Here is a 13,199-nt window from a genome sequence, read left to right on the forward strand (position 1 = left end):
GTGATAGCGCTACAACGACTGAAATCGTAGGGAAGAAGGTAAATATTCATTTGAAGGTAATAGTAACCTTGGATTCTTTTTTTAAAATGTACTTTAAGATATTTTATAGTACTTCAAAGTACTTTAATGTATTTTATAGTAAAGCACATTAATTCTAAGCAGATAGCTCAATAAATACACTCATGAAACTACCACACAGATAAAGATATAGAACCCCACAAGTTTCCCCCATGCCTTCCTAAGTCAATACCCGTAGTAGAGGTAGCCACTATCCTAACTTCGACAAACTGTCTGTTCCTTAACAGCATTCAAGTGGAATCATGTACTCTTTTGTATCTGGTTTCTTTCACTGAACATTATGGCTATAAGATTCATCCATGTCAATGTGTTTTCTATAGTTCATTCTTTTTTATATGTCTCTAATATTCTATTATATGACTATATTCTGCTTATCCATTCTCCTTTTATGGGCATTTGGGTTGATTCAAGTTTGAGCTTTTAAAAATAAAGCAACTGTGAATATTCTTATACATGTCTTAGATGGAAACATGTACTCTTAGCTATATCACCTAAGAGTGAGACTGCTGAGGCATAGAGTCATATGTTTAGCTTTAGTCGATACTGACAAAGTTTTCCCAAGTGGTTGTTATCAATTTACACTCACCTAAAATGCATGAGTTTCAGGTGCTCCGCAACCTTGTCAACATTTGGTACTATCAGTCTCTGTAATTTTAACCATTCAAGGTATAGTATATAGTGATAATTCATTGTGGTTTTAATTTGCACTTCTCTCATGAGTAATGAAGCTGAGTACATGTCAGAAGCTTATTGGCTATTTGGATACACTTCTTTTGTGAAATGCCTATTCAACATTTCTGCTCATTTTTAAAATTGAATTTTGTGTCTTTTACTTACTGATTTTTATATCTTTATTCTGGAATGAATTCTTGCTCAATATATGTAATGTAAATAATTTTTTCGCCAGATTATGGTTTGTTCTTTGGCTCATCTTTTCACTTAATGGTGTCTTTGTTGAACAAACATTCTCAATTTGAATGAAACCTAATTTAGATTTTTTTCCTTTCATACATAGTGCTTTTTGGGTCCTGTTTAAGAAATTTAATGAATCTTTGTCTACCCTAATAGTCTTGCATTCTTAGAGGGAGGAGGCCAAGGTCCAGAGAGTCTCATTCTTTAAAGTTTCAAAAGACATCAGAGCCTTTTTCAGCATTTGAAGCTGCATCCCAGGCTCTGTTTTCTATATAATAGTATGAGCAACCTTCCAACGCAATGTGGCAGAAATCTCTGGGTTGTTTAGAAAACAAGGTGTTACACTTTTTTTTTTTTTCGGTATCCACTGAAAGTTTATTTCTTGAGAGTTTCATCTCAAACAATCATTTAAAAACCAAGCAACACACTTCTGGAGGGTAGGGGTTGGGAAGGCACCTTCCTCCTACTCACCATGGACAGCAGTGGGGAAAAAGGGGCAAGGCAGGAGAGGTGGCTAAAATGAGACAGCAGCAATGAGGGTGAAGCCATCATAGAGCCAGCTGCCTCCTCTCCCTGGCCCTGGCTAGAGCTCCTATGGCTTGCAGTGGTGGGTGAGTAGGACCCGCCCCAGGTCCCCCCTCTTTCCCTCTCCGCTCGGACAGCCTCCTTGGGCACTCAACCCATTTCTTCTGAGGCACACAGAGAGGAGGAAGTAGGGAGAGGAGGAGGCAGGGAGGTGGCACAAATGAAGGCAGAGGTAAGGCATAGGTGAGGCTCTGGCTTGGTGGCCCCTGGACACTCCATCCCTACGCCCACCCTGGGGAGAGATAAGAAAGCCACACTATCACACAGCATTTGGGGAGATGAGGTGGAGCAAGGAGTTACATTTAATTTAGCCTCTATAGAAGTAGGACTGGCCCTATAGAACAGACATTTAACCTAGAGGCCCCCAAAGCCAGGCAAGGTCCTAAGAGCATTTTCTTTCTGATAGTATAAATTTGTACTCACTGCCCATTTCAGATGTGTCATTCATGCAACACTTAAGAGCATCCTCTTATTCTTATAAGGCAAGTCTTTACAGGAATTCCTGGCTTGCCCTAGTTTTATTATTGAGTGGGAAAGAACCATTCTCTTTATTATCCTTGTCAAAGCAAGTCACTGTTACCTGTCACGGAACTAACAGTTCCTGACAGCAACTAAAGATATGAGAAAGGAAGAGAGGTGGTAAGCGAGTAGATAGCAAAACAGGCAATGAAAAGGGTGAGACAAGGAGAGTTCACAGCGGGGGAAACTTCACTTTTCCTGAATGCTCTAGTCATTAGAGGATCTCAGGTCTGAAAACTGTTCAGAGACCACTGGAACAGTCCAAGCAAGATATAACTAACTGCGATGTTAGCAGTGACAAAGGAGAAGATGATTGTGAGGACATCAGCAGAAATAATCTAAATGAATTAAGTAAAACCTTGTCCAAACATGCAATGTACCCTTGTATATGTGAAGTCTTCTCTTATCCAGTCTCACTCAAGCTCCCCACCCTATGACCCGCTCATTACCACTAAAATCCCTAAAGCAGACCCTTCAAACTCCAATGACTACAGGGCCAGGTAAGTAATGTAAATGAAGGAAGCACACTGGGATTAAGACATCAAGGAGTGGAAGGACCCTAAACACATCCCTTTAAAGGTTTAAAGAATTCATGACTTAGCTTCAGCTGACTATTGCCATATAATAAAGATCCAATGATATTGGATCTTTTGATTTTTTCAAGAAATGTTAGAAACTGTGATTTTTCTGTACAACTTTCCCAACACTATTACATCATATAGGCTAGGGGTCCAAAACCCCTGGGCTGCAGACCACTACCAGTCTGTGGCCTGTTAGGAACCGGGTCACATAACGGGAGGTGAGCGGCAGGCAAGTGAGGGAAGCTTCATCTATCTTTGCAGCCGCTCCCCAGCGCTAGCATCACCGCCTCAGCTCTACCTCAGATCATCAGGCATTAGACTTTCATAGGAGCACCGGTCCCTGGTGCCAAAAAGGTTGAAGACCACCGACACAGGCCAAACCAAACATCTCTGTGGGTTAAATATGGCCTATGAACAACAAATTTACAATCTCTATTCTAAAGCTTTTTAGCAAAATAAATAGCAATGCAAGTTTCTAGGGTTAGAAGAACAAGAAACTAGGAAAGCCAACCATGTAGACAGGGGCTGGGCCAGAAAATAATGAAAAGGGGTTTAACTTTTATAGGCAGAAAGTCTAAAGGACTCAGACTCCAGAACTACACAAGTCTGTATTAGAAAAATCTGAGACAAATTCTAACAAAGTTCTAATGCAAGGAGGCACAGATGAACTAGAACGCACAAGGACCCTAACTGATTAAAAAAAGAGGTATCTCTCTCTCACACACACACAGAGATGTAGCTGACATTTTACCAGCCAACCCTCCCAAGTAAGCCAAGAATACATTCACATGCCCAAGCCAGTCACTTATTAGCCTGCTAAGGAACCAAAATATGCTCTAAATCTATAATCTTTAGAACATCAAATGACTCTTATCCTCTTGGGGGCAAGGGTCTCTATGAGAACCTAGTACATGTTCTCTCTCTGTCCCTGGGGGGGGGGAGAACTCCACGTGTGCTCATTTAGATACATAAGCACACACAACTTAACCTACAATTATCAAGGATTCACAAATTTCCTAAATTCTTTCCCTTGACTCTAAGTATCTCTGAAATAGACCTATCTAGTTCCAGGCTTGTCCTCCCAGGGGATTTAGAATTGCCTTGAGATTTGGGTTGGATTTTTCTAGGCAGCTGTGTTTAGGAGACAAGTCATCTATTCCAACTCAGCATAATTAATCCTGCATGGAAAAGACAAACGGCCCTCTTCCTTCCCAACACCAACTGTACCGAGAGAATTCAAACAAAAATCTGAAATTTAATTACAAAACACTTGTGGATGAAGAACTGGACCCCAAGAATATTTCATGCCCCTTTTCTGCTTCATAGCCATATAACCATACAGAACCTCAGAAAAGTTGAAAGAAACAGGTAAAAACATCCTACTCTCCACGGCATTGCTCTGTTATAACACAGATTTTAGCCAAGATTGCCTGTTAGCTTTATCAGATGACTTTTCTCCCATGCAGACTTTAAAAATGATAAATTACCAAAGAAACCATATAACTATACCCATAAATGAAGACGTAATCAAAAGAGAAAGTAATATTTTCCCCTATAAGATTAGTAATAGTTTAAGTGTTGGTGAGGTTCTGGAGAAATGTGTGGTCTCATGCACAGTTGGTGGGTTTGTAAATCAGTGCAGTCTTTGGTGATGACAGGACAATTTAACAATTTTTATCAAAAATCTAAAGACACATAACCTATGGTTCAGCAATTCCCTACAGATATTTTTGCAAAGGTAGGCAGAGATAGATGTGCAACTGGGTTCAATGTAGCATTGTTTATAATGGCCCAAACTGATAACAAGAAATCCTGGTTGTTGGGTACATCATATAAATGGAATATCATGCAGCCATTAAAAGAACGTGCTAGATTTGTATGTGTTGATATGAATAAAGCTCCAAACCATATTATTAATTGAAAGAAGAAGGTGAAAACAGTGGGTATTATTGTATGGATTATTTAGTATAAATTTTTTAAGGGATAAACATACATGCTGTTATAGGCATTAAATTATGTTCTGGAAAGACACATAAGAAACTGTTTACTGCGGTTTTTACCTTTGGAGAGAGTAACAAGAGATCAGGAAGGAAAAGAATCACACGAATGTACAAACATTTAAAAAACATAAAAGTAAGAGAGATAATCTGAAGATGAGATTTTTTTTTCTTTTCATTACACTTCTCTGGATGTAAACCCTAAGTCTAATAAATGTTACTTTGAAAAAAATAAAATGATAACTTCACTTAGAATTTTTAAAAAAGAAGCCATATGTAGTGAGGACAAGTGGAAAGGGGAGGAGGGCCCAAATATAACACAAAGTAGGAAACTGCTGGGGGAAATCAGGAGCAGAATTAAAACACTTAACCCCCCTCTTCTCTCAAGACACTCACTATGACGTCATGAACTACTCAGGCTTTCTGCTGGGGATGAATAGTTCAGAGCTCCACTCCAGTTGCCACCTATTCATGACAGCTATAAGTATGGGACATAGTAGATTGGGAGAAGGCTGACGTAATTAGTCCAAATCCTGCCCTTTGTAGTACGGATAAAGCAGAACAGTTGTTCCTAAGTTTGAAGTGGCAGAGAATGCTACAGCTGAACATAGGACAAAGGCAGAGAACAAGCTTCCTAAGGCACACTGGGGATTCTGACACCGCGCATTTCAGCAACACAGAAAAGCAAGAGGCAGATATATATGCAACAGAAAGGACAGGAAAAATCTATGATGCCTTAAGGAGCCTCAGGAAGACCTGTTCAACACCCAGGATGCCCCTCTGGGCTACAGAGATCTGCTGCATAGGTTCCAACTCCCTCTGACTGCCCCATGGAGAGAATTAGCTATGACTAAAAACCACCAAGGAAGATAATCCTCTGTACTTACTTGCCTCTTTCATCTGAGGCCCATGAAATAAACCATAACCTCCCTTTCCATGATATTCTTCTGCAATACTGCTTGACAAAGTGGGAGGTTACCTCCATGTAGAATCTCCAGAGGAGCTAGCAATGCATGTTAAGTCTTAGACAAAGCAAGGCCAGGTTTATGTACAGGTGCCATAAAAGATGTCCCTCCCCCATGAGATTTAAGGAACAGGATAAAAAGCCTCCCACTTGCCCAAATCCACATATTTCCTTTAATAATGCCTGAAATTCCTGTTAGGTGATTCACAGCATCAGTTCAGGACTGTCCTAAGTGTACTCTTTTAATAATGCAAATGGACAAGGAAACGTATTACATCCCTAACACTGTAGTCAGTGCAATGAATCTTAAACCTGTATTGTTTTAGTTGCTGGTCCTTTTGAAAAACTGAAAAAAAGCAAACAAACTTCCTTCTCAGAAAAATGCACTTAAATAAATACGAGTATCATTTCCATGCAGTTAGGCGGGTTCACAGTTCTCCCAAAGTCCATCTAGGGAACCCCTCCAGCCTAAGGTTAAGAATCCCTGGTTCAGTGGCCATGAGTGTGACATATCCCCTCACTCCTACTATCCCCTAACAAATCTCCCAGGTATCTGGGGAAGCCTGGCCTGAACACAGAAGACAGTACTGAAGAGAGGCTTTCACTACTTCATTATTTGCCTAGAAATGATCTTGTCTAGAGTCCAGGCTCTTCTTTAGCAAGGAGTATGGGTTTCTCACTCTGCCTCTCCCTTGAGAACAGGGCTTCCCTGGCTTCAGAGACACCAGCACATATTAGGAGACATCCATTTGAGATCAACTGCCAAACAAGTTCTCATAACCCTTGTTGGCTAATCATATTACCTGAGAGTTGAGACAGGGAAAAGTTTTAACATCTTACCTCTGAGGTTTTCGAATATCCCAGAGTCCCACTCCTTCCTTTGAATTGGCTGTAGCCAATAATCTGGGCTCCACAGGGTTAAACATGACACTATGAAAAGCTGATGGATAGTTTGCCAGGCAGAAGGGTTCTGTAAAAAAATAAATTTCAATCAGTCCATTTTGGGAACCTTTGGGCCACTGGCAGGCAGACAAGCAGGAATATAAATGTGAGTAGTAGCACACCCTTTAATAACCACCCTGATGGGCCAGAACCCCGACATGGTCACCTTTACTCACAAGGTCCCCAAGTCCTATCACACACTTTCTGCACACAGCAACTTAAACACATACAAACTTTAAGCTGTAATACTCAGAAATATATACGGCACCTATTCAGATCCTGTGATAAAACAGAAATGGTCACCGTTAACGGGTAAGCTGTTTTACAGTTAAATGCCACCACATGAGCTGAAAAATTTAATTACCAATCACTGGTAGGGTTATTATACCTTAATCTAAATTTATTAGCTTTAGAAATTAAAAGTTTTAAAACTGTACAAAGATTTAATGAAGACAAAGCAAATCAATGAGAAAAATGAAGACAAGTAAAAACAGTAGTGCAGTTTTCCCTTCTGGTCATATTGCTCCCTAAGTTGGAAAGAAAATGGTGTCCATCTAGAATTTTATGATTTCATTCCCAGTATTGCAATACTAAAAGAAAAGTGTGGAGTAGAGGCACCCAATACTTGAACTTCTTGCATCCAGCCAGCTCCTAATTAACTTTACCTAGAAATCCTGCAGCCCTTTGAATATATATATTAGCTGGCTCCAGGTGAGGAAAAATTACCCCGCTACCTGGGAGGAAATACTCCTGTGGAAGTTGTTTAGAAGCAGTAGACAGAAAACATTCCCTAGTCCATAACTTCCATATGTGATACTTCACAAGCCTCTATGGGGTGGAGGGTAGGGAGATCAGTCGTATCAGCTACCAGGTAGTTCAGACAAAAGAGAATTTCACCTCCCAAGCACACGGTAACCCAACCACAGCTGCTGCTTGCAGTTACTTTATCTGTCTGACCCTAAGAACAAGCTTTTCTTATAGCACGAACCTTAGTAATGAGCACAACCCAGCATGTTAAATGTTCAGTATAGTAAAAAAGGCCTGGATCCTGCCAAACAAGGCAGGCAGGAAAGTAACTCTATATACACTGGTATAATCATGGCAAGGCTGCACCAAAGGTGGGGGATGGGGTGGCACTAAGGGTACTGCTGGAGTAAAGAGCCTTTGAAGAAGGCAGAGTTACAGAGAGAAATCTCTTTGCAGGAAATGAGCTGAAAGGATGAATTTCCGGAAGAACTTCAGAGAAATTCAACAAAACAATTCATTTTACACTTCAGAGACTCAAAGAGCACATTTAGAGGAGGAACTCACCCAGATAAGAACTCATCCCCATAAACAGAGAATATTTACCATCATTTTAAGTTCCTATACACAGTTAAGGTGAAGTTCTGTGGTTCTTTCAGCAAAATAACAAATCTAAAATTAGAATGCAAGAAAATGCATAACACCCCCTTCTCTGTAAGAATGTGAGAATGTTAGAACCACGCATAGAGCTGGCCTTTGCTTGCTACCCTCCACAGTGAGGCACCACATCTTTTGTTCCTTGGGGCCATTAAGCACCAAGATACTGTGGTATTTACTACAGGTATAGGGTTTGTGGAGGTTCCCTGGTGGCTGGAGAGGACTGGCAAGGGGCTTCACTTCTGACTTAAAGGTAGGGTGGGACCTCCAGAGACACACATATATGCCCCAATATTTGTCTGTGTCTGGCCCCCAAGTTTCCTCTCGCTTTACATCACTCTCATCCAGGTTACTCAGGCCATAAATTGGATCTGCAATGAACCTGATATCAAACTCTTCAATACAATTCAATATCCTTCTGCACAGTGACCCTACCTCCATGGGGAGACTCCCGGATGTCCCAGATGAGAACTCGGCCATCATCTGAGGAGCTGGCAAAAATGTTGTCATTCACTGGGCTCACTGACAAGCCATATACTGCATCTTCATGAGCAAACACATCCAAGGTCTCACTGCTGAGAGACAAGAGAGCAGAGAGAGGCACATAGGCACATACATATTAACATAGTGCAGTCCCAGCCCTCTAGTTCCCAGCGTGGAATTCCCTTTCATTTCCAGGACAAAGTCAACCTAGCTAGCTAAACCCAAAGGATATTATATTTCCTTTAAAAGCAGGCATTTGACTTTCAGGTGAAAAAAATAAAAGTGCTATTGAAGAGACTTTTTATAGATTTCATGATAAATTTGCTTTCTGCATTAAGCGACTATATTTAAAATGACTCAACAGATGAGTTTCATGTTGTCACTACAGAATGCATCTGCTTGTGTATAGATTTTGGGGTGGTACTTGATTTCCAAAAACGCAAGGGAAAGCTTTAAAGTAGCCAGGTCTGATGCTAGCTAGGTAGAAGAGAGATCTTTTGACAGCCCGGCACTGTATGTTAAGAGCTCTGAGTTCAGGCTGCCTAAGTTCAGATCCTGGCAGCACCTGACCTTAGGTTTCCTCATATGTAATCGAGATCATAACAGTACTTCCTCATAAAATTATTGTGAGGGTTAAATTAACACATGCAAAGCACTTAGAATGGTGTCTGGTACATAAATATTAGCTGTTATTATTATTACTATTAAATATTGTTTCCTTCTCTCCCAACTCTCCCTTTATCACCTAAAAACTATAATTGCAAACCAATTTTACAAATCTTTTTTTCAATCAAAATTTAATTTCAAAACTATTATAAGAATCTTATTCAGAAAAGGATGGCTGGTTTCACATTTTCTTCAAAAAAAAAAAAAAAAAAACAAAACCAAAACCTTTTTAGTCTAAAGAGACATTCGCCTCTCTTCATTTGAAAAATAGAGTTATCACCTTCAAATACTAACAATCTATTTACCTTTCAACATCATGGAGAATAACTTGCTCATCATTTCCTGTAAAGGGAAAAAAGTAGACATTTGATCATCCCTGCAAAGTGATCCCTGTCCATATTACAATTTAGTATTTTAAGGTTTCCAGGGAAAATTCAATGTGAACAAAGTCAATGTTAATATAAATTAGAAGTATTAGAAAAAATATTTATAAAAATAAGAAATATAGGGCATACTTCTAGAGAATTTTAAAAGTAAAACAGCAACTAAGTATAATATAATAATAATTCCCAAAATGTATTGTACAGTAGAATTTTTTTTTAAAAAACTGTGGTCATTAAGGAAAAGAGTCAATGACCAAGGGTTAATCAATTCAAGCCAAATTTTTTATTCATTTATTTTTTAAGCAAAATACTCATTAACTGTGAGATCTAGAATAATATCTGTAACCTTTCTATGCCTTGGTTTTTACCTGTAAAATAGGTATGATAATTGTACCTACTTCGCAGGTTTATTGTGAGGATAAGGGCACATTTGTAAAAGCATTCAGAATAGGGCTGAGCACTTAACAAGCCCCCAATAAATGTTTGCTACCATTCACATCTTCATCATCTCTTACAGAATTAAAATTTGATGATTGGGTGATTCTAAATGATGGGAAAGTTTTTATCCACAATTTCTGTCCCTTTCATTTTTCCTTATCCCATTGAGAAATCTAAAATTACTACATTCATGATATGTATGGTCCTGCCTTTAAATAAGTTTATTTAACCAAAGGTAACCTAAATATGAAAAGAAAGTAAAAAAATTCTCACTCTATGCTGAAAGTATTTAACTAGAAAGTAAAAGTAGCAGTGGCCCACATCTTCTTAAATCCCTGGCTGTAAACTTTATTGCGGATACACGCCAAGTAAATCAAACCCATGCTAATGTCTTCTGGGTAACAGGCTCATCCAAGGTGCTGCACAGCCCCTGAGAAACTCACAGTCCAACTGCACAAACTACTAATAGTGAGAGGACAGTTTATCTTGTCATAGCAGTATGGTATGCTTAAAATGAGGACACAGATAAAGGAACAATTATTTCATTTCCTTCATAAGCAGGATGAAAGTAGAAGGCAGAAGGGGAGAATGTTTTTATGGGGAAGGAGACATTTGAACAGAAATTCAAATAACTCAAACTCTTACCAACTAAAGACTTAGGGGAATTGGTGGGGACTCGACAGTTAATCATGACCCATGGAGGAACAGCATAAGCAAAAGGCACAAGGGCACCTAAGATGGCAAGTGGCTTAGTGGGCTGGAGTACAAGATGCAAGGAGAGGGAGATGAGCCCAGAGAAGCAGACTGGGGTTTAGACTTTATCCTGGGGACATTGTAGGGTCAAATGTTCACATGGTTAAACTTTATTTTTAAAAGAAACTTGTATAAGCAATGAATTAGAAGGAGTAGAGATTGGCTGCAGAAATGACAGAAAGACATTGCAGTAGTCCAGAGCCAAAGATGAGGACCTGAATCAGGGTAGTGGATATAAAAAGGGAACAGAAACTAGAAGATGAATGAGAGCCTCTCAATTTTAGCTGGTGACTAACACAATGTGTAAATGAGGAAGGCAGGTTTGAGGATGACTTCACAACTTCTGTTAGGCTGAACCATGTGAAATCATCATTTTCTAAGCTGAAAGTGCTTCAGTGTCATCAGTTTCTGAAAGTTAAACCTAATAGCTTAAATAACTAGGTGAATGGTGATAATAATTCAGAAAGGGAATCCAGGGAATAATAGGAAATATTTGAGCAGGGGAGGTGGACTAATAATCTTGGTTTTAGATCTGTTGCACTTAAATTACTTTTGGAACATACAGGTAGATATTCAGTGGAGAAAGGTGCAGTGCAGAAGAGAGGGCAGGGCTAGAAATCTGGTGGTCAGAAGAGAATATGGTTGATGAAAGCCATCACCAAGAAGCTGGCTTGAGTGAGCACAAGCCATTCCAACTGCACTCTAATACAATGTTTTTCAAACAGGAGCCATCATGGGTCATGACACCAATTTGAGTCACAGCCTTTAAAATCTTTAAAAATAAAATAGAAAAGAACAACAACAACAAAAAAGTGTACCACACATAGTAAGGTTAAGTATTATTTCAAACACGTGTGTACCAGATTGCAATGTAAAAAGTTTTCTGCAAAAAACAGAGAAAGAATGAGAGCGAAATGAAGAAAGAGAGGGAGGAAGAGAGAAAAAGGGGGAGAAAGAGAAGGAAAATGGATGACTCTAATACATGTGTCTAAACTGCTGTAATGTAGCAAAGACAAGCTATTAAAAACCCATAATTCAACAGCTCAATCAAATGAAGAAAAATAAGGAGTTATTTTCTCTTTCCTTTACGTAAAATTCAGTCACGGTGAATTTCCAGAGCGGAAATCTCCCTTAGTCTCACCTCCAGAGAATACTTTGGTGTTCCCACTGTTGAAAGCCAGGCAAAAAATGTTGGAATGATGCTCTCCTTTCAGCTGTATGGGCTTGACTCTAGAGTGGATAGCTTGTTCCATATGCCATAGCAGAACCCGGCGATCATCTCCTCCTTGAGAGGGGAGTAAGAATCAAAGGTTAAAACAGTTGACATTTCAAGGCTGACACTAGATTTTGCCAGCCTTGAATCCCACCCTTTCCAAAATTGCATCTCCCCAATTCCATGAGATTCTGATGGGCACATAAACCCAGGACTCTACCCTCTTAACCATTAGTAGACACATAGCCTCTAAGCTATTCACTTTTCCCCCCAGGAATTAAATATTAGACATACGGTCTTAGAGAAATGGAAAAAGATAAGCCCTGATACTGAAATCTTCAAAGCTACTCTCTGTTCCTGACTTTCCAGAGACCCAGTTATTATTTCTTCACTTGCTACCTAAAATCCTTCTACTAATTTTTTTTTTTTTTTTTGCTGGGGGGGGGGGGCGCGGTACTATCTAACAGAACCTGAGTTGCATTCTAGTGCTTACAACCAAAGAACTTAAATATTTGTAGCATATTAGTTTTCAAAGCACTCTTTCATGTGATCTCACTGACTGAGACACTGTACAAGTACAACTAAGGAACTGCCTGTCTGTCACAGCAGCAGGATCTAGACAGAAGCCAGCTCTCACATAGTTCAGTCCAGCTCTTTCGTTTGCATAACTCTCAAAAGTCTGAATTAAATGAGGAATATTACACTACCTGAGCCAGCTCCTAAAGAATGAGAATATGTGATTTCTATATATTCCTTATATTTGCAGGAGTATTTAAAATGTCTGGACGAATGAACAGCAGACTAATGGTGTTACTACTTCCAGGGAATAAGATTAAAAGAGAAGCAGAGGACAGAATAGAGGGTTTTTACTTTCACTTTATATATTTGGCATTACTTGACTTTTTATAACAAGACTATAATACATTTCTAATAAAAATTTAAGTAAAACAGGAGCAAAAACAGGCAGCAAACCATAGCAAGGCTCTGAACCTCTGTCTTCCCTCCTCCATTCAATACAACAGCCGCAAATTATAGCATGTCCCTACACAAGGGCATACCATGCAGCCATTAATAAGAACTAACCTGCAAAGATGTGCAAGTCTTTGTTAAGGGGTAACATGAGATGAAAATAGTAAAATTCATGTAAAACTAATTTTTTTTAAGCTCTATGACAGCAGGAACCTTGTCAGTTTTATTTACTGTGGAGTCCCCGACACCTAAACGAGTGCCCCAAAGAGCAGACATTGAATGACTATGCTTATACTTGCATATCTGTGCTTTCAT

At 39.3% G+C, this 13,199-nt stretch overlaps 1 protein-coding gene across 4 annotated transcripts in view; it reads right to left on the reverse strand.

The window, feature by feature from the left end:
* Positions 1 to 13,199, reverse strand: part of DCAF5 (DDB1 and CUL4 associated factor 5) — an 87,310-nt gene that overhangs the window by 50,817 nt on the left and 23,294 nt on the right. For 3 of the 4 annotated variants that reach the window (XM_016131261.2, XM_016131263.2, XM_016131264.2), the window contains exons 2-5: positions 11,844 to 11,987; positions 9,434 to 9,470; positions 8,415 to 8,554; positions 6,477 to 6,606 (exon numbers count right to left, since the gene is read on the reverse strand). In XM_016131261.2, coding sequence (XP_015986747.2) covers positions 6,477 to 6,606; positions 8,415 to 8,554; positions 9,434 to 9,470; positions 11,844 to 11,987 — 451 coding nt within the window. The remainder of the gene's footprint in view (positions 1 to 6,476; positions 6,607 to 8,414; positions 8,555 to 9,433; positions 9,471 to 11,843; positions 11,988 to 13,199) is intronic. The other variant, XM_036239081.1, reaches the window with a different exon arrangement.

This window comes from Rousettus aegyptiacus, unplaced genomic scaffold (assembly GCF_014176215.1).
Source record: "Rousettus aegyptiacus isolate mRouAeg1 unplaced genomic scaffold, mRouAeg1.p scaffold_m13_p_3, whole genome shotgun sequence".
Classification (NCBI taxonomy): Eukaryota; Metazoa; Chordata; class Mammalia; order Chiroptera; family Pteropodidae; genus Rousettus; species Rousettus aegyptiacus.